General features: G+C 39.5%; 2 protein-coding genes across 9 annotated transcripts in view; one reads left to right on the top strand and one right to left on the bottom strand.

Moving 5' to 3' along the window:
- Positions 1 to 825: 825 nt before the first annotated feature.
- On the bottom strand, positions 826 to 17,376 carry ABCE1 (ATP binding cassette subfamily E member 1). 3 transcript variants are annotated; one of them, XM_065688000.1, is made up of 19 exons: positions 17,065 to 17,225; positions 12,925 to 13,020; positions 11,742 to 11,909; positions 11,382 to 11,467; positions 10,763 to 10,860; positions 10,253 to 10,370; positions 8,116 to 8,253; positions 7,936 to 8,005; positions 6,810 to 6,906; positions 5,799 to 5,888; positions 5,083 to 5,204; positions 4,188 to 4,409; positions 3,678 to 3,737; positions 3,535 to 3,593; positions 3,269 to 3,379; positions 3,031 to 3,173; positions 2,805 to 2,927; positions 1,897 to 2,008; positions 826 to 1,358 (listed from the first exon to the last, which is right to left on the bottom strand). In XM_065688000.1, the coding sequence occupies exons 3-19, from the start codon at positions 11,842 to 11,844 to the stop codon at positions 1,311 to 1,313; spliced, it is 1,800 nt and encodes a 599-aa protein (XP_065544072.1). In that variant the 5' UTR covers positions 11,845 to 11,909; positions 12,925 to 13,020; positions 17,065 to 17,225; the 3' UTR covers positions 826 to 1,310. The 3 variants fall into 3 exon arrangements, with proteins under 3 accessions (XP_065544072.1, XP_065544081.1, XP_065544062.1); XM_065688009.1 differs by lacking the exons at positions 12,925 to 13,020; positions 17,065 to 17,225 and adding an exon at positions 17,275 to 17,376; XM_065687990.1 differs by lacking the exon at positions 12,925 to 13,020.
- ANAPC10 (anaphase promoting complex subunit 10) overlaps positions 17,318 to 19,573 on the top strand; it is a 42,343-nt gene continuing 40,087 nt past the window's right edge. For 2 of the 6 annotated variants that reach the window (XR_010614511.1, XM_065688054.1), the window contains exon 1: positions 17,448 to 17,829. The gene's annotated coding sequence lies outside the window, so the exon portion shown is untranslated. Of the gene's footprint in view, positions 17,405 to 17,446; positions 17,830 to 19,573 lie in introns of those variants that run through there. The other 4 variants (XM_065688036.1, XR_010614510.1, XM_065688029.1 and 1 more) reach the window with 4 other exon arrangements.

Here is a 19,573-nt window from a genome sequence, read left to right as displayed (position 1 = left end):
TTAACAGAAGATGCGGAGTTCAAAGGGGTTTATGCTCATCTGCATGACTTAAGTTTTAGTTAGTGCAGATGTTTTTGTCTAAACAGTTGCTGGTGGTGAAGGCTGTACTCATTACCTGTACTTCGTCATGGAGTAGCTCTGCTGGTATAATGCAGATGGACTGGTGGTAAGACAGACATACATAGCAACATAGTGTGTATGTAACACCTGATACTGCCAAGGTTATAAAATAGAATGGCTTTAAAAACACAGTAAGACAAACCTCCACCTTCTCCTGTAACTTACAGAGCAAAAATGTCCATGAAGAACAGAGCTGTGTTTTCTCTCTCATAACATTTTTCACATGCCCCTGAAGACAGAGCAGAGAACTGTTGCATGGACAATACCCTTCCTTCCTGTCTCCCTTAAGGACCTTACTTCCTGTGAAAAAATATTTGCTTCAATTTTGTCTATAGCAAAGATCAAAATTCTTGTATCTTAACCTGTACAACTGTCATTTCTGCATGGGCAGCACCTACTGACGGAGGAATGAGGTGGAAACCTCAGGCATTAACCTTTCCTTATGGTGTAGGTTTAAGTTGCAGAAGATTGGAAGGATTCTTAGTGTACTCTTTAAGACGTTTAACTGAATACTCTCCTGTAAGTAGGTCTGAAAAGATGCATAGGGACAGGTGACTAAAAAAGGCACAGATGTCTTCCTTCATACTGTTTGTACTCCATCTTTTGTGTGTTCTTTACTACAGCATGATAAAAGTATGCATAATGACAACTGAAATAACTCATTCAGCATGTGTGTAAGAACTTTTGCACTGTGTCACAGACAGCTGTAAGTTAAGAGGATGTTTATTTATGAAACCCTCATCCAGAGAGATTCAGCCTTTTTAAAACATGAGTCGCTTCTGTATCCTGACATTCTTGGTAAAGATTCCCTCTGGTAGAGAAAACGGCCTCAAAGATTCTTAAAATGAGGGAGTTCAGTCAGTATGCGGTACGTGAATTGCATCTAGTGAACTGAAAAGCTCCCTCAGATTTTGAAAAATCAGGAGACTCATTTGCAGAATTTCAAGGTGGTCTATTTTGAAATTATTACACTGAAAATAGGGCTGTCTCAGCAAAATATAGAAAGTGGCAGTTTTACGTGGACTAGGATTTACACTGCTACTGGTCTTGGATGTTACAAGCAGCAAGAGATTTTTAAACTCCAAAAGATTTAAGTGTTCTAAAACCTGATTGAGCCTTCTCATCCACCAGTGTTTACATTCCAATATGCATTTCTATATGCCAGTTACAAAGATGCTCAGATCCAATATTTAATCATCCAGGAAAAAGTAGTTTCCACTCTTCTTTTGTTCAACATCCTTAGGAAGAGAAAAAAGGTCAGTGTTACTTGAAGTATCTTTGGCAGATTTGAACATAGTTGAAATAAAGAGACATATAGCTAAACACTTTTCTGTTTTCATAGAATGGTTTGGGTTGTAAGGGACAGTAAGGATCATCCAGTTCCAACCCCCCTGCCACAGGCAGGGTCACCTTCCACTAGAGCAGGTCGCTCCAAGCCCCTTCCAACTTGGCCTTGAGCACTGCCAGGGATGGGGCAGCCACAGCTTCTCTGGGCAACCTGTGCCAGTGCCTCACCACTATCACAGGGAAGCACTTAATCTAGTATCTAATCTAAAACTTCCTTTTTTCAATTTAAAGCTATTTCCCTTGTCCTATTCCCCTATATGTTCTTGTAAAAATACCCTCTCCAAATTTCCTGTAGGCCCCTTTTCTTACTACTTGTTCCATACGCTGTTCTGAAAACTACCAGGTTAGTCTTTGTTTTGTTACTTATTTTTAAAACCTGGCTTTATATGATGTAGTTTTGGCTTTATTGTAAAAGTGCTTCTCTCTTACCTTGATTGAATTGAGTTTGTTTATTCTTGGTCTGTAATTGTTGGGGTCTCTTCTAAAAGTGATTTCGAGTTGAGATAAAAACTTATTCATTCCAGCCAAAAGAGTCTGTGGACTGTTAAGAGAGAAGAACATTCCAGATCAACTGTCAGAAGTTCTATATTGTGCAGATTACAGGTAGTTTGATCTCCACCCTGAGCTCATTCAGGTCTGGTAACACAAGCATGAACTGTGCCTGACATACCAGGATGTGCTACATTTTCAGTCAAATCATGTCTCAGACAAGAAGTCAGTAACTACTACTCTCATCCTTCAGCAGTATCTCAGCACCATGTTTACTTCATGTGGCTCACATTAAGTACTTGGTTATTACACTGGTCTAAAAGCTTATATGTTTTAGACTGCTCCTCCGGAATTCTCTGTAATTCACATGAAATTATTTAAAGGCATGTACCAAAAGGGACAGCTTGGAAAACGTAAAACTCACGGACTGCATGTGTTACATACTGCTGTCAAGACTTGGACTTCACTTTGCATGTAGGCACATACCCTTAATACACTGCTTTCTTTTAATGTATCTTCAAGATACGTTCCTAAATATAGTTTACAATTGGTGCTTTCTTTCATTCCTTACAAGTGTCACTTATTTCTGACAGAAATTTAATTGGTGTGCAGCTGCTTAAGGTTAATTTAAACAAGGAGCTGGTCAAGCTTGGGTCAACCCCATTTTCTTTTCCTTGCTTCAAAACATGAGTCAGAACCCTCACAACACTCATGGATTACATAAAATGCAGCTTAAATTTCAATGGGCAGGGATGCTTCACCTCTTATTTTTGTTGATACTTCCGATAAACAATTTATTCCTGCCTTGTCCTCCTTGACTTGCTTACTAATCCAAAGAAGTCTCTTACCTGTTGGCAAGTGTGTTCTTGGAAGGAATACCATCGAAAACAATCACACGATCAGCAAGGTATGTAGCCATGATAAAATCATGTTCTACCACAAAAGCTGTTTTTTTAGCATGGAGAATGAAACTGAAATAGAAATTTAAGAAAAAAAGAGAGAGACAGTCATGAAAGTGAACTTATTGTAAAACTACTGGGAATTTCAGTTCTTTACCCCCCATGTCTACTTTACCGTTTAATGACTCTAGCAGCCATTAGACGTTGTTCAGAGTCCAAATATGCCGAGGGTTCGTCAATCAGGTAGACATCAGCAGGTTTGCCAAGACAAAGAGCTAATGCAACTCGCTGCAACTCGCCCCCAGACAATGTTTGAACCTATTGGGGTAAGAGGGAAGAAGGATGTATTTAGTTCAGAGACAAGCAGAGAACTAAAGCAGAAAAATTAGGCTGTTGTCTTGGGCAATTCATACCTCCTGGTCAATGATGTTTTCTATTTGAAGAGGTTTCATGACATCGGTTACAAACTGGGGGTGTGTGTAGGCATCTCTGATCTTTTCATGCAGTAGCTGACGGACACTTCCCTAGTAAAAGAAAAATGCTGACCCTCAGGTTTAGGCACCACACCATAAGAAAACGTAACAGAGCTTTCTGTTCTGGGCATAAAGAAGTTTGACTGTGTATTTCAAACATACTTTTTGGAGCAAACACAATACTAATAAATAATGCTTAAACATACCGTAGATTTAGGACTGATCTTCTGTGGTTTGTAGCTGACGTTCAGAACTGGAACATCACCTATGAAAAGACAAAGTCTATAATGAAAACAAGAGCCTGTCCAGTGTCTTCAAACTAAGTTTCAACTAAAGTATTAAGTATTACCTCCTTCATCAGGTGTAAGTCTTCCTGCAAGCATCCGGATAAATGTAGTTTTGCCAGTTCCTAAAATAAAATGAAAATTATAAATTATTTCTGACTTTTAGTAAGTTAGACCTCTAACAATTAAGTCACTGATACAAGAAGATGAAAAATGTATTCTTTATGAAGTTTTTAAGTTAGACTGCTTCAAGAATTCCTATGTTCACTTCCAGCAAGCAGCACTTCCTATTGTTTTTTCAAGTAAAAGACACATCTAAAGCTGCAACATTCTAGACTTGTGGCTAAGCTCACCAGCTGAACTGTCATCCTGCCTATCAAAGTTCTTAAAATAGGGTAAGGGACAAAACCAATGGCATCGGTAATACACAGTAATTCTTGCTATTTAGAGAGCAAGCTTATGCCACAGCATCTTCACTAGGTAACAAGCAGTTCAACCTGACTCAAACCTAGTCATTTTGAACCCTGAAAAATGGCTTTAGGAGCATAGTTAAGGCTACAGAAGCAGTTTCTTACCATTTTCCCCTAACATCACCATAATTTCAGAATCCGTGAATTCTCCAGCTACTATGGATAGTTCAAATTCTCCCATCTTTTTTTTCATTCCTGGATATTTGTACATACACATCTTTTTAACCTCTTCTTCATTAGCTGTCTCAGCCACTTTAAATACTAGAGATGCATCCCGAAACCTCAGATTTTCTGTTGGAACATAGCCATCTAAGAAAATGTTTATGCCTATAAAAGGAGGAAAAAATATCATTAAAAAAGGTCTACAGCAGGGCAATACAAGATGAATTTCAATTCTTGGCTGTCAATTCCCATTGGATAAGAACAACACTGGATTTTAAAGGGCATGTTAAAGCGGGGAACCAACTCTCCTATTTGAAGTGTGTACATTATGTAAACTGAAGAAAAATCTTACTAAAATCATAGAAAGGCTGTAGAAGCTCTTCCTGCAAACCTGGTATTAGTCACGTGCATAGAGTTTAAAGAAACTACTGCTGCTAGACCTGTTCTCACAAAACCAGTTATTACCAAGTCTCAGTGCTACAAGCAGGGCCAATTCGGTTGAACACTACACGCCTCTGTACCGTGCAAACTTTCTCCTGACCTTTCTCTACTATTTATAGGGTATTTTGTGTAACTCCACTGTTTACAAAACACCTGCAAGTATAAAAATTATGTCCTGACCAAGAGACAAAGGGCATTTCATAATTAAAGAGTTTTGGGTTGAGGTGTAAGTTTAGGGTTAGGATTAGAAATTCCGCACAAATTAAAATGGTAGTTTGTTAGTTACTGAACTGTAACAGGAAGAAGACACGTTCCCGTAACAGACAAGTAGCACTTTGGTACTTTTCTTCCCTAGAATTTTCTGGGGAATGTTTAAAAAGAGAAATACAGCAATTACCTTCTCTTACACTGAAGGGCATGGTAACAACACCATAAGCACTTGGCACACCATACAGGCAGCAGATAAAGTCAGAGAGATAATCTAACACGCTTAGATCATGCTCTACGACAATAATGTACCTGAAAAACAGAGCCAGAGCCATGGTTTTACATTTCAATACAAAACAGTTTTCCTTTTGTACTCTAATCCTGCATAAGCAAAAGCTATCAACATGATTCTCATTTAATATGGTTTCTTTGATTAATACTTAATGAGGACAGAGCTCAAATCTCTGATAAACCTTTTTTTTCCCCAAACATTCCAATAAAGAGATGTTGTGAATGACAAATTGAAAATCCATCTTCAGCATAAACTGGCGGCTTCTTTTTGTGAGTAAAAGGATATTGATTGACTGGAGCAAAAAAATATTTAGCATATTTTAAGAAAAAAAAGAAAACTTCACGAGAAGTGCATGAAACAGCAATATTCAGGTGAAAAATAACCACCTCTATTTTCACCTCTTTATTACCAAATGCTGAAACAGTACAGAAATTAGAAATAAGTTTCCAAAATGCAAGGAAATAAGAGTATTACAGACTTGGAATATTTTAAACATCTATTAGCACACCATCCTGAAAAGTCAGCACTTCTAGGTAGATGGGCTGGATGTTTCTTCCCCTCTGTAAACAGGCGTATTATTACAGTCTAGCAAAACCTCTGAAGTTTGTATTTACCTGTCAGGGTTTATTAGAGATCGAATAGTGATGGCAGCCTTCAAGCGCTGCTTGACATCTAGGTAGCTAGAAGGTTCATCAAACATGAAGCTAGCCCCAAAAGAAAGAATAAAGTCTTGATGAGTGCAAGCTTTATACGTATTCAAACCTAGTACTAACATTTCAACCATTAAATTCACAGAAATCAAACACTATTGTTATTTACACTGAGACACACAAAGAATGAGAATTATGTACTGACACCTGCCTTGAATCTCTGATGACTGTCACGTGAAATTATTAAACGATTTAAGTGTTACTTTCCTGAAAGCTCTGACAAAGTTATTAAATGTTACAAGATATCAGCAATCAGTTAGGAATCCCATGCACTCATGAACTGAAAAGTACAAAAGTACTTAGGAAGACTGGAAAAGAGAAAAACAACAAAACAAACAAGAAAACCCATCCAAAACCTGCACCAACCAAAAAGAAGCCTGGCCAAAAAGAAAAGTCACAGCCCAAACAAAGAATTTGAAGCAAACAAACAAAAAACCAACACCAACCCCCCACCCCCCAACTCTTGGGATCTCCCCTTCCCTAGGAGTTAGGAAACAGCATGGACTAGACAGTAATTTCCTGGTTGCAAGACAGGAGAAGAGGGACCCAAGTTCCTAGAGGTGGGGAAGCACCTGTCCCATTTCTTACTCAGAGATGCCATGTGAGGTAAGCTGGCAAACAGAGCACATTTATGTGGGATTAGGAAGGGTTCTGAAGTTGTGGTGCTGAAATTTAACACTGGCCTCTGAAATTAGCAATTTCCTTACAGATGAAGTATAAAACCCGCAGAGATTACATATGGCGTAAATATAGATCTCAGCTGCTGAACTGCTAAAAGCAATTTTTTGTTTGTAAATCCTTTTCTTTAAATATTTCAAACAAAAGTATCATTTCTAACAATAAATGTAAATCAGAGGATCACATTCTGAGACAGATTATGAGAAGTGATGTATAACAGAAGTAAATTAAACATACATATCAGCCTTCTGAATGCAAACAACTGCACAAGCAAATCTCTGAAGTTCTCCTCCTGAAAGGTCCTCAACATTTCTTTCCTTCAGATGGGTTAAGTCTGCAAATAAGTGGTTATTTTGAGATATAACCAACACAACAATTCATATTTTTATTACCTACAGAAACATGTATAATCACAGCAGACATCCTACACAGAGAAAAAAACAGAAAGTAGTAAAATAAGTGTTCAGTTTACAAGTAATATTATTATGCTTCTATATAAGTCACAGCAAGTTATGGCTTCTCTGCAGCATTAGCTCATTAATTTGTACAGCTGCATCATGCAGAAGAATTACATTTCTATTTGGCTTTCTGTTGTCTATTTCACAAGATTCCCAGCCCTAAAAACAAACTCCACCGGTTTTAAAAGTATTTCTTGTTAGATCTGGCTGAAGAGTTCTGATTTTCAGGAAAATCAGGTCTCCCAAATGTTAAAATCAATGGGTGAAGCCAGTATTTTCTCATCAGCTTCAGGAACAGCCAATTTCAAGAATATACTGTTTCACTAATAAGTTAAGTGGGACTCAAGGACCATGCTCTTGATGGCACAATGCAGCCCCACCATTACCACCCACATCTACCACAAAGAGCCCTGTTGTTAATTTAGCAACACCTAAATTTAACAACTGAATTCAAACCACCTACAAAACTTACCAGGGCTGGGCTACGCAGATGTTCTTCTTATTAACTGCATTATTCTCAGAAATCAGTACTCCCACTATAATCAGCTATATATAGGATTTTAAATTGAAATAAAATGTTTCAGAGGTTTTTTTGTAGTACTTTCTATATGCAATGGCTCTGACAAGAGGGGATGCTAAGATTTTGCCAGAGCTGTGAGCAAGCAGGAGAAGCAGATGGTAACCGGAATTTTTCCAGATTTAAAAATAAACACTTTCTACCATGAAACAGAAATTGTATTGGATTCTGTCAACCAGCATTTATCAATTAGTTAGACTACAGCATCTTTACTTCCCCCCCCTTTTTTTAAATGGCATAATGAAATCTACTATCCCATTAGTAGTTAACTTTTTTTTTTTTCAGAAAGTATGAATTTATCTGATGTTTGATTAACAAATACACTTACCAAGCTGCTGACACACAACAGCTTGTGTCTTGGTTTCATCCTTCCTATCCAGAATTGATCCCACTGTTCCCTGCATGATAGATGATAGTAATAACAATTAAAAAAAAATAAATCTTTAAACACAAGAGAAGTATTTCAGGAGAGGCTCCCAGCTGTCTCTCAGCTCATGAGATTTCTCACCTTTGCAGCTTTAGGGATCTGGTCCACGTACTGAGGTTTAATGATAGCTTTTAGGTCATCTTCCAGGATCTTGGTAAAGTAATTTTGTAATTCAGATCCTCGGAAATAAGTCAAAATTTCTTGCCAGTCAGGTGGATCCTGTGACAAAATTTAAGCCTGTGTTTACTTCTACCGTTCTAAAAACATCATTACAAATACCTAATTGTAAAATTGTGATCAATACAGCGAACAGAATATGCTTGCAAGATCAAAAAGCCTGGAAAATAGCAAGTTACCAAATGGTGATGTTGCCTCTGCAAAGTTTCCATTAAAAGGAAGGAAAAAACTAAAATATATGCCATCGCACAATGGAAAGCTTGAAGTTCAGGTATTTTCCTCCAGGTGTCACTAGCCCTTTAAAGACAGGGCGTTTTAAATTTACACTCGGAACATCCAAAACTTTCCTCAGACAGTTAAGAAGCTGTGAGTGAAACTACCTGATGGGTAAAATGGAAGTGTGGATTAGTGTAACTACACTTTTTAGCTATGAGATTTAGCTAACCCAAAGGAAAAGGATTTCACTGATAACATCAACTTGCACAAAAGAGGTGATAAAATTTGGACATTTTCTCTGCTTCTAGCAAATGTTATCAAGGAAACAGAAGGAGACAAAGGAAAAATGACAAAAAAAAATATAGAAGAAAAAAGGACCTGTTGAGAGCAGTCACCCAAGAAAAAGTCACAGCTCATACACTTTTATACAGCAAACTGCTCTGAATGGTGCTGAGGTACTTATTTTGATGGTAAACAGCAGCACGGAAACAGAGCGACGCAGCCATATTTCCAAACCAAGCAAATACACAGAGGAAATGCTTCGTAAGTTTTACAGCAGAAGCAACACTCAAGATTCAATTCATACCACGTGTTTCTGTGGTCATGATTTGGTTCTTCACAGGGGAAGTCTGATTTTGGAAGCATGGTAATTCAATTATGCACACATTCAGAAAGTCAAAAGTTTTGCTATTTCTGCAATACTACCACCTGAAACAAGAAGTCCACAAAAATAACATAAACCAAACTTGAAAGAGAATGGAAACTGTAGCTGGGGAATGATTATTTCTATGTGGTTTTAAGTGGTGGCCATGAAATGAACGATTTGCTAAAACATTACTCTTTCAGGTAAAGAAATGTATGAAGAAAGTTTGAACACACTCGTTCCTGTAAGTCCTTGAAAGAAGGAGTGAGCATTAGAATTCAATTGTCACCATGTAATTTGAAGGTGAAAAGGTGGTAACTGAAATACTGTCTGATAAAAAGAGTCATGGAAGCTACTGTTTATGTCTTTTCTCTAGTAATATTCACTCTTAGAGTAGTGCTAGGTCAACAAACCCCTGTAAATTATTTTCCCTGCTGACTGCAGTTTGACTGAGTGTAAAGACACAGGGAAATGGTTTATGATCTTCCATGAAGACCAGCAGATTACAAGTTGATCTATGTCTGGTTCTCAAAAAAAGACTATCAAAGTTTCCAAGTACCTAGCAAAATGAAGAAACTAAGGATTTTCAGAAATCAGCATTACAGTGTACAGTGGGAAGTATCTTCAGCAACTTGCCACAACGTATTTTATAAAAGATCATCTTAAAAAGAAAGATAAAAAAGACTAAAACATCACAAGGATATATGGTAAATGCTCATAAGCACCGGAGCTGTTCAGATAAAATCAGTGTTGAACTTGGTACAAACTCCACTATATCCCCTGATGGTTAATCATGCAGGCAAAAGAAGCTGACAGTTTTAAAATCGCATTAAAAACCCCTTAGGTGTGACTTAAAGACAGAAACTTACTGATAATTATATTTAGCGAGTTACACCTATAATTAGTATCCTTTTCTTTCTTGAAAGATATACAGACTTTGCAAAAAAAAAAAAAACCCAACAACCAAACAACAGAACAACCCCAACCCCCCCTAACAAACAAACAAACAAAACCCTTTTTTTAATAATACCCTTCTACTACTGTTCCTGCATGGAGGTCATTGGCTTTTTAACAGCAGAAGTGCCAATGTTCTTGCAAATTCTACATGGTTCAGACACAGAAACTCAGTGACAAAATCTAAGCACAGCTATCTATAATGCCAACTCTACTGCTGGTACATACATCATATTTTCCAAGATTTGGCTTCTGTTTTCCTGCTAAAATTTTCAAGGCAGTTGATTTCCCAATACCATTGGTTCCCACCAATCCCAGTACTTCACCTGGACGAGGGATAGGCAACCTGTACACAACATCAATAAATCTGGATTACATTAATGCCATCACACACCAACATTTGGCGGTAAAGTAAATGTTACAACGTGCTTTCAAACTTTCTGATTATTTCAGCCTACTTCGTTAACTTGCCAATAGATATATAATAAATTAAATCAATATTCCTTAATAATAGGTCGTAAGAAAGATTTAAGAGCAGTCTGTTCTTTAAACAGGGGATCTGCAAAATGAAATTTTTTGAATTGAAATACAATTGTAATACTTTTTAATAAGAAAGCAATTAACATTCAAAAAAGGAAGCTATTAAGGTAATAACTGGGAACACCTTGATGTGCACTATGTTTGGACTATCAAAACCTTGAATTTTTTGTCTCTTACGTTGGCTGAAAAATAAAATACCTGTGAAGTTTGAAGGCATTGGCACAGTATCTATGCGTGGTTTCTTTCTCCAGGTTGCTAGGTAAGTTAACAATTGACAAGGCTCCAAAAGGACATTTCTGTAATTGAAAGAAATACATAGATTACTGGTGCACACAAACAATTATAAATTGTTATTATAAATGCTATGTTCTGTACTGCACCCAACTATGCTTTTAAATACTTTTGAAAGAACTTTCGACCAATTACTTGACTTCGATTTACACAGTCAACTTTCCAAAGAAGTTTTATGTCACGTATTTCAAATTAAACAGCATTTTAGACTGTCGGCCTACAATACAAGTAAAGCATACTGCATATGTTCTCTAGCTCTTTTACACAAACATCCTTCTACTGCTAGGTGTGTGTAAACACAAACAAACCCAAACAAAATCAAACCACAAACAGAAAGTTACAACCCACACCCTGCAACCTAACTGGTTCAGTAAACTGACACACTACTTCACTTTCTATACAGTAACAATTAACAAGGTGTGATCAGTCAGGGAAAAATCCTGCTTTTCGAAGTTGCAGTAGACATTAATAAAAGTAACAGCAAAATCAAGAGAATTTTATCATTTCAAATAAGGCAGCCTTTTACCTTGATGCAAATACCACAGCCAATACAAAGTGTTTCTGAGATCCAAGCTATTTTGCTCTGTGATGTGACTTCTATGCAAAGTTTCCCTGGTGAAAAAAAAGAGTAAAGTTAACTCAAAAAAGTTTCTACAAATCAGAGCTCTTGCTACTAAATTCCATAGAGGAACATGTAACTGATTAATGTTCACTGAAACTTCAGAGCACTCGAAGACTACAAATTGTTCCTGTTCTCAGGCTTTAGGAAATGAAGCATGAATGATAAACAAAAACCTAGGAATAATGAAAAACTAGCTCCTCCTAGCAGAACATTACTTAAAACTTCTCCAATTGCTTAAATACTTGGTTAAATTACATTTCTTACCCATTCGAACCACAGGACAACTTTTCTTGCATTCTTGCCGGCATTTCTTTGGCTTACACTTGTCATGGTTGACAATAGCAATTCTTGTTAATTTGTCTGCCATAATGCACAATTTTGGGTTAAACACATACACCAATTATGAGATGGAATACTGAGAGTCTCACAGACCTTAAGGGAAAAAAACAAAAGCCAAAAGAGAACATAATTACTGACAGCATAGAGAATATCATATATATATATATATATATGAAGTTATTACTAGCAGAGTTCAGAGACGTAAAAAGGGGATAATGATTTGATGTTTTTCCTCTTTTAAGCAACATGGTGAACAGGGCAAAATCTCAGATACAAGTAATTCAGATACTGGTATGTAAGTAACAGCACAAATCTTGCACATCAGCTTTCCATCCCATTACTATTTCTCCACTGTAAAAATAAAACTGCAATTATAGCTGAAAATGTATCTGTTTCCAAGAAAAACATGTTGTAACATGAACAGAAGAATCTATACTGCTGCAAATTTCAGTTTCACAAGCTGCCTTCTGCAAAGTAACCTTGTTCATGCTACAGTGGCTGGTAAAGTCAAATTGTGACTACAATTATTACTCCAAGAATCTGATTATAATACTAATCTTGCAAACTCTATGCCAATATCCTATATTAAATTATTAAAATACTGTAAAATTTAAACTATTTTTCAAAGTGAAAATGTGTAGCTGTATATAGAAAAGTAACTCCAAGCAATATGAACCGCCATACTTGATTCTTTTATCTTGAGTTTCATTAGTATCTGAATAACTACACTTACATTCTGCATTTCCTAATATAGAATCAATAACTGTAAGACTCTGTAAGACTATAAGTTACTGCAATAAAAATAAGCAAGACTCTTTACAAAACTATTTTCAGAAGAGAAAGGTGTTGAAGTACTAAGTGATTAAATATTCCTGAAATCACAAATAATTGCCCTCAAAGAGTGAAATTACTTGTATTCCTCTAAAGAACTGTCTTTTCCCTTGCTTAGGTATCCGTAATACATACTAACTAGCACTGGGTTCTACTAGGAATTTATGTCAACAATTATAGCTTAGGGGAGGGAAGGACAAAGTGTTTTAAATTTAAGCCTTGATAGATTAAAGAAAAGGCCAGAATGTATTTTAAAGTGCATTTCTACTTCCTTTACCATATTCACACACAGAACTGAGTAACAGTAATAATGATCTTATCTTCCTATGAGCAACATACACCTAAAGGCAACTCCGTCCTCTCGTTGCTGATCCTAAAAGAAACAAGAATAAAATAGGTGTACAGCACATTTATCATGTTAAACTCCATCCCTCCCTAAATTCACCTGTGAACTTCAGCTGAAGTAATCCTACAGCCACTACTGTAATATGAAAGAAAGGAAGAGATTGGTGTCTCACTGGAAGCAAAGGTCAGAAATTGAGATGTTATTTTACCTGTAAAACCATTATTACCATAGTTATGAATATTTTAAGTGTTAGTGTTACTCCTCAGATTCCAAAGTATTTTTAAATTGACGTCTACAGATATTCTTCATCAGATAGAACTGAATTATTACTCATGCTGTCAACTTTATTGTGGCAGTTTCTACTTTAAATGTTTCAATTTGTTTTCATTAATTTTTCAACATTTCCTAAGCCAAAAAGCCCTCATATAACGTAGACTGAATATTTAAAAAAGATTTTAAAAGTGATTTTACAGTTCTGTATCATCAGACCAGACTGACAAAGTAGGGCTGAACATTGCAATTACATCCACGGACCAGGCCAACAGGCATGGAATAATGGGTTTGCAATTCTTACTTTAATACATTTTTCTTACATAACGAGAAAGTCTTACTCTCAAAAACTATATGCATGTTTGAGTCAGGGTAACTTTTTAGGAGACACATACTGGATTTTGTCAGTGCTTCAAAGAGAGATACATTCTTCAGGAATATAGCCCAGTGCTTTTCATAAAAGTCCTGTAATTCACAGTGTATAGAGTATTTGGGGTTGAATCAAGCAGTTTCTCTTTGGTTTCCTGAAGGAAGTGCTTAACTTGGATCAGCCCTTTCTCCAACCATGCCTGTATGGCTAAGTACCTTGAGCAAACAGAACACACTTGCATCTTCCAGGCAGGCTCTTCCTGCTAGATATCTTAGCTCTAACTAGCATGCAAACTATTTCTCCAGGTTTGAAAAGCAAGCTCTAGAAGATTATGCTGCTGTACCTCAGGAGCTTGCCTCCCCTGTGCAACCTCCCAAACTTCTGTTGCCTGAGCAGCGCAGATAGCAGAGCAGACAAACGCTCCTCTCAGCCATACACCCTTCTAGTCTGATGCTTAGCTTATGGAACCAAAGCAGGAGAACAGGACAGGGGCTGCTCCAAATGACCAAGGCTTGGAACAATTAGTTTTGGCCACCCATCTCAGCAAGCTTTCCACTCAGTCTTGGTGGTATAAGCAGACTAAAGTTTACACTATTGCCTGCTGCTGAATCAGACTGGGGTTGGTAAATAATATAAGAGCCTAATTTTTTTTCCCTTTCCAACCTACTTATATGGGAAAATGCCCATCTGTGGTGATGGGTTTCGAAGGGTCCACAGAATTAAGCACAACAAGCATCAATGAAGTACTTGGCGGGGGTAACAGAACTAATGACCTGGCACGAGACATACACTCGTGCCTCCCTGCTCCCATTACATGATGGAAGTGTTAGATTATCCAAAACTCTCCAGTGGTCTTAAACTATTTTCAGAAAGAAAATACTTGTGAATTCTTTTACTTCTGCAAAATTTGCAGGACTGTCCTCATGTCTATTACAGTAACTGTCCACAAGAGAAAATAACAATTAGTTCTACTGAGAAAAAATTACAGCTTGGAGCAGTTTAAACAAGACTGTCCAAACCCAGACTGAACTCAAGTTATGTATTTATATGCAGTTACTTTGGTGGCATTTACCTTAACATACTGAATAGGATGGTCTGATTTCAAGGTGCAGACAGAAGAACTCTCAGTACACTGAACACAGGTCAGCAACACATACAACATACATCCTCTACAATACAGCATGCATAAAGTAATTGCTAAGTACAGTCAGCAGTTTAAGGGCAGGAGAAACTGGTAGAAGCATTTTTCCTTTCAGAAGCAGTTGTTGTCCTTTCCAAATCAAGAACAGAACAAAAAAGGAAAGAAGATATTGATACTAAATACAAGAGTAAAGCATTATTTTGAACTAGTGAAATTATGACAGAGTGACAACAGAAAATCTTTCCAGCATGATGGAATGACAACACAGGTGAAAAAGTAAGAGAGGAATAACAAATGGGGCAGGGAGAAGAAAAGAAAATATTCTAGAAACCTTGACTTATCATTTACTGAAGTCAAAAGCTGTCCACTAAATCCAATTATGACACCTGGTACAAACACTGAAACGCCTGAAAATAAGCCACAAACATGTTATCACAAGTATTTTAAGTGAGCTTTCTTAGGCTCTGTGACAAAACTGCTGTTCTCTGACAAACCCGAGTAAACTATATAAAAAAAAAAAAAAAAAAAAAATGTCAGCAGACCTTGCTGCCTGTCACAAAGGTGACAGTAATGGACAATCTGTAGCACAAATGTTAACATACTTCCATTAAAAATACTGATTTCTTTCACAAGCATTAGAGTTATATTAGAATTTGCTAAGTCAAATCAACTATGGGCAAGAAGGATTTGTAAATGCATTCAGTTGTTCAGACTTCAACAAAAAAAGAGCCAAACATAAAAGTAAATGAAGACTGAAAGATAACCAGAGACAATTCAATTATGTGAAGGCACAATCTGTGTTCAGAATGGAGCCATACTTTGCAGCAAAACAGTTAACATTTTGTTAAATTATGCTGCATTAGACCTCAAAGATAAAATAGTGTGGAAGAAGTGATGGTGAGCACCAATTGCGCTTTCCTCTGAAAATAATTAACCTCAAGAATTATCTCTCAGCCCATTGCTAATGGACTACAGTCAACTCCATGAGAAGACCAAGAAAGTTAAGAACCAGACTAGCCAAAGAAAATTTAAATGGAAGACAACCGGTTTTCAAACTGTGCATGGCAGATCACTACCTCTGCAGATGTCAAAGCAGAAATAATAGTAAATATGACAAGAACAAACAAAATCTACTAAGAATTACAAACTACTCTATGCTTCAGGTTTTGACGTTTAAGAGACAATGCACAAAAAGGAGTTTAAACAAGCTCCAAATCTCCTTATTGCATTTAACTCATTATATTACTCATAAGGCAGAACATGACTATGAAAATAAAGGCAATGTTAACATGAAAAGCATATGCTCAAATATACTGACGCAGCATAATGAGTGGGTGTGTGTAGCTGGAGCTGAACAGTATTAATTATCACTCTTTTAATATTTTCTTTTAACATTAAGTGAAATGTTTGAGAATAAACCCATAAATTAGCAATCCACCACATGAAAATTACACAAGTACTTCACGACCACTTGTTTAGAAAACCACAGCAGAGAACTTTAAATGAGATCTGCCACACAAACTTGCAGGTGAAATAACTCCTCCTGAGAGGAAACACTGCCATGGTCATAGAGAAAAGCCCTGCCGAGATCTTTATTTTGGTTCTTACACGTATCTTGTAAAAACCAGTCTTACCCTGTCACCGTACCAAACATGCAATAAGTCTTTATCACCACGCAAGCACACACGTGGATATCAACTTTCCCCAAAATAAGGCAAACCATAGCATTTTTATCTCCAGAAGAGGAAGCCCCCTGCTTTCGCCGGAGAAAGCCTGCGGCCTGCCCTTCCCCGGAGCCCGGCCATCACAACGCGAGGAACCCCCGCCGGGTCTCCACAAGAAAGCGATGCCGGCGGCTGAACCCAGCTGCAGAAGGAGACGTTTTCTCTGACCTACACCGCTGCTGCGGCATGGGGAGGGGGACGTGCGCGTGTGTGACAAAAAAGCAGTGCCAGAAGATGACGCACAGCTTGCCTCAGAGACGGCGGACTGCATGTGCGGGCTGTGACAGCTAGGGAAGGGGCGGCCTCCTGCCACACATGGCCCCATCTTCTGTGCGGGCCGTACCCTGAATCAATGGAGCATGGGGGCAGGCTCCCTTAGGGCTGCGGGACGAGGACTTCGGGGCGGCTCGTTGCAAAGCGCGGCCGGCCCACCTTGCCGGGCCCTACCAGAGCTGCCAGCCCTTAGGCCCGGGTAAAGAACGGTGGGCCGACCCCACTCCTGCGACGGGTGGGGGCAAGCCACGGGCCCCAGCCCCCCATCCCACAACCTGTCAGAAGCCGCTTACCGGGAAATGGGTTGAGGGAAGCACCTTGCAGCCGGCGAGGCCGGGCCGCAGCGGGGAGGAACCGCTGGCCGCTGCCCCGTCCCGCGGGCCGGCACGCAACGTGCTCCACCGCCGCCACCCGGCCAAGATGGCCGCCGCCCCCGCAGGGAGGGGCCTGGGCGCGCACCATAGAGACGAAGTGAAAGAAGGGACGCAGGAAGAGCAGCTCACCATAGAGAAAACGCTCAGGGAGACAGCGACGCCGCCCGCCACAGGGCGGGGCACGGGAGGTGTCAGTCGGCGCGCTTCGGCAGCGACGGTCCGTGACGCCATCTTCCGGCGACGCCGCGTTACACAGGAGGTGTGCTTGCTGTCCGGCTCCCCGCCCTCTCCGTGGGGCGGGCGGTGTGGGGTTACCGAGCCGTTACGGCTCACACCGGCCGGGCTTTGGGGAGAGCACCCGGGAGCAGAAAGCCTCTAGCTCCGCCTCTCCCCACCGGGTGCACCCGGGCACCGGTGGGCTGGCCCCGCCCCCTTTCTCTCTCACCGCCCGCCCCACTCCGCGCCGTTCTCTTTCAAACCGGGCTCGCGCGGCGGCGCGCGGGGCTTTGCGCGTGCGCGGCGGCGCATCGGCTCCGTTGGCGGGCGCGGGGCCTCGGGCCTGAAGACGGCGGTGGGGGCGGCGGCCCCCAGTGCGGGGATACGCGTGGCGGCGGCGGCGGACCCGCTGTCCCCTCGCCGCCCCTTCCCCTCCCCTTCGCCCGCTACAGCGGCTGCTCGGATCAGGTGGGCATGCTGCTCCGCGCCGACACGGGGGGCTGAGGGGGTGGTTTGTCCTGTGTCTCGCCCCCAGGTGTCATGGCAGCCCCGGGAGCTGTGCCTGGGCAGAAGGCTGGTGCGGTGCCTTCGCCCAGCCTCTGGAGCGCCTTCCGACCCGGGCATGTGGCTGGGGGTGCTTAGCCGGTATCGCCGCCGTGTTCCTCCCTCGGCGAATGGTTGTGCGTTTGAGCTGAGTCCCCAGCTGGGAGGGGGAGCGTGATCTGGTGACTGAACACAGCCGATGTGTTTCGTGAGTAGGGTTGCTCTGTTCTTTCCGATATTGAAGTGTTCTGTAGGGCCGTAATACAGCGTTGTAAAAGTAATTATGCCAAAAATCGGAATTCAGAGTCCTGCAAAGAAGTCGTGGGTGGAAGGCTGAGTGAAAGCAGCTTGAGTTGTCAAACGGACTTCATCCTCTGTTCGCCGTCTAGTTTTAAAAACTTAATATAGGCACTTGCAAACAAGTGCTTGTATCCTTCAAGGAGCAGCTGGGTGCTGGAAGTCTGAGCCACATTTTTAATTTCAATTGATTAGGAATATAGGTATAAAAATTGCTAATGTAATTGTCTTGTGCAGTTGTCTCTAATAACCTTATTTTAAAATACATTTGTTTTGTGATGATGGAAGACAAGTATTTTTTATTAATAGGCTTAAAGCAGTATGCTGGAGGCAGAGTACAGTAAAAGTAATAGGTGTTTGAAACTATTGAGAGAATTAATCTGGGAGATCAAATGTACAGGTGAGCTAGTTATTGAAATACATTGTTGCTGAATGTTTGCAACCAGTATTAAATATTAATTAAATGGTAGCAATTTGCGTGTTCAATGTTACTGTTTAATCTTCGGTCTGAATGAAAAAATAGGAAACATAGTAAGATAGTTTCTGCATTTATCTTGAGATCTTTAAAGGTCTTACACCAACAAAGGTCCATTCAAAGGAAATGAGAGCAGGGGAAAGAGCTTGTGAAGTAAAATGAGTAGCGCAAGTAGGAAAATCATAGGGAAATCTAAGGTATGAAATCCTCTTCCATTCAAAAGAAGAAGAAAAACAATCTTATGAATCATGGATGTTGCAAAAACGCTGGAGTAGTCAGTGCAGCCTTTGTTCGGGTTTGATGGAGAAGTTGTAAACAGATACTTGCTAAAACTGAATGAAATTATTAAGATGGGAATGCAATAGGAATAATAATTAAAAAAAAGGGCAAAGCTTGCTAAGCTTTGATCCCCTGAAAGATTCTGTGGAGGTGATTTAGAGGGAGAACTTTTCAGTAAGTAGAAAACAATTAGAACTGATGTACAAACAGAAAATGGACTAGTTTGATTTGTTAAGAATGGTCTGGATCAACCTGTTTTTTCCAGTAGCCAATGCAGTTAATGAGGAAGGAATGCAAGGGGTTTGTCTTAATTTTTTGCAGGGTTTCTGCCATTGTCTGGGCTTACGTTAAAAACAGACTACTGAAATGGGATCTAAAACAATTTTTGTGAGATTTTGTGCAGCTGGTTGAAAAATTGCTTTTTAAAGCTGACTTGTAAATAATTCACTTTAAACAAGGATGCCAGGAAGTGTCCTCCTGTCGAGTTCTGTTATGGATGTGCATTCATTTTTTTTTTCTGTAATGGTTAGCATGGAAGAGATATGCTGGCAAGTTGGAAGGATTGAGAGCACTGTACAGCTCAGGGTCAGAATTCAAAATGATTGTGAAGATTGATAG

The sequence above is a fragment of the Lathamus discolor genome, chromosome 1 (assembly GCF_037157495.1).
Source record: "Lathamus discolor isolate bLatDis1 chromosome 1, bLatDis1.hap1, whole genome shotgun sequence".
Taxonomy (NCBI): domain Eukaryota; kingdom Metazoa; phylum Chordata; class Aves; order Psittaciformes; family Psittacidae; genus Lathamus; species Lathamus discolor.
The sequence above is the reverse complement of the archived record's forward strand: the minus strand, read 5'-3'. Positions and strand labels throughout refer to the sequence as shown.